The 2031-nt window shown below is 36.8% G+C and overlaps 1 protein-coding gene across 1 annotated transcript; it reads left to right on the top strand.

The window, feature by feature from the left end:
• Nucleotides 1-510: 510 nt before the first annotated feature.
• Nucleotides 511-1718, top strand: LOC128548224 (uncharacterized; the record flags this gene model as incomplete). The annotated part of the gene is made up of 2 exons (XM_053522685.1): nucleotides 511-677; nucleotides 1376-1718. Coding segments are annotated over 2 exons (318 nt in total), but the record flags the coding sequence as incomplete, so codon positions are not given.
• Nucleotides 1719-2031: the final 313 nt, after the last annotated feature.

Consider the following 2031-nt stretch of genomic DNA (forward strand, 5'->3'; position numbering starts at 1 on the left):
GTTTGAGCCAGTGATACCACATAGAAGGGGAGAGCAAAGGCAAAATGAACCGCACGATCCAGAACCCGGCGACGAACGACTGTTGAACACGAACTGGTATGTTTATAATTACAGTTACGCCATTTTGTACGGTAATTAACAACGGCATATTATTTTCATATAAATTATGCAGCTATCTAACGATTATACATATATTTTCGAATTACGTTAGCGTTACAGATGAAGGAAAAATAGACCCCTCGTTACAAAAAGAAAGGCCGAAAGGGTTTTAAAACCGAGTGCATTTTTTAGCTAATGTTATTATGTTTTGCAACCTGACTATAAATAAAAATTTGTATATTTGTAGTCGTGTAAAAGTTCTTGGTGATTAATATTATTTGATCCATTCTGAATTCGTGCCACATTTATTTTTTACTTCTTAATCTTATATTCCTTTGTAGGTGTTCGTGCAATCATTGTAGAAGAATGCCAACAGTAATGGAGTGTAGGTGTTGCCAGGATATCGAAACAATTACCAGGAAGATTGACGACTTCAGTTTGGAAAAGGAGTCAGATGTGGGCTGTATTACTGAGCATCCTGGTTTCAGGCCTGTTTGTCTGGACGAGTTTGTTTTGGAGACAGCGTACTATCAATACAGACAGCAGTATGGTGAACCAGATGCTAGAAGTATCAATGAGTAAGTACATTTTTAAGTTTATGCAGAATACATCTTTATATGAGCCGTGCCATGAGAAAACCAACATAGTAGGGTTGCGACAAGTATGGATCTAGACCAGCCTGAGCACCCATGCAGTCTGGTCAGGATCCATGCTGTTCACAAATGCTTTCTCTAATTGCAAGACTTTGAAAGTGAACAGCCTGGATTCTGACCAGACTGTGCGGATGCGCAGACTGGTCTGGATCCATGCAGGTCGCAAACCCTGTATGTTGGTTTTTCATGGTGCGGCTCAATTATATTCAGAGATCTGTCAAAGTGGTACGCGAACCAGAGGCACTGACACTATGTGTGGTATACACCTTGAAACGTGAATCTGTACAAAACGATAGTTTTTACATATTTTGTTACAATGATAAACAATGGTGTATCAAGACTGGGACTGCAGAAGATTCTTCAAATATTATTTTATCAGCCGCTTGCACATTGTCTTATGAAAGTGTTAAGTTAGAAACCTTGACACCTTAAGTTAGGTATATGTTTGCATAACCCAAAATCACACTGAAATCACTATATTGTGAGATATACACCTTTCTATCCTCAATGTCCTGTTATCCGGCTTCAGAACCAATCTGAGCTCTTTGGTCTTATCAATAAAGATGCTTTTACATTTGTTAAATTTGACATATCTTATGTTTCATGTATACTTTCTTTTTCAGGAGGAATAGGTATGTTGCATACAGGCAGCTGGCAAGGTGGTGCTGGGGATTCCTGGGCAAGGAAGTAAGAGTTGTTTTGCCATCATGTGCAGTAAATGTTATCAGAGACACTTACCCATCTGATGTGTACAAGGGATTTTTGGAGGCGTAATTGGTAGTTTTCGTGAAGGACTGTAATTGTATAAATCGCTTTAGTTATCATACTGTTTAAAATGTACATATTATATATAGATACCAGCATTTCATTAGCTAGTTTTTCAATTTTAATAAATTGTAAAAGCTTGTATTTCTTGTGTATTTCATTTTTAGTGAGAAATTTAGGTTTCAATAAATTTATGCACCATGCAGTTACTCACATCTTATTCTCATTAGTACTTTTTCAAATGAAAAATGTTCTTCTTGATGATACAGACGAAGAATCTCTGTTACAAATTATCACAAGTCGGTGTGTCTCAACTTGTCTCAACCTTATGCTTGAAATAGTTTATCAACCCTTATCCTGCTAAATTTCTGTAATGAACTTGTCCATTTTCAAGTTAGATATTACCATTTACAGTCAAGCAGGGTATTTACAATAAATACTGCCTGAATAGCAAATGTTGCAGATCATGATCAGACTGCACGGATGTGATCTATAGTGCATTTTATTTGACCTA

This window comes from Mercenaria mercenaria, chromosome 14 (genome assembly GCF_021730395.1).
Source record: "Mercenaria mercenaria strain notata chromosome 14, MADL_Memer_1, whole genome shotgun sequence".
Classification (NCBI taxonomy): Eukaryota; Metazoa; Mollusca; class Bivalvia; order Venerida; family Veneridae; genus Mercenaria; species Mercenaria mercenaria.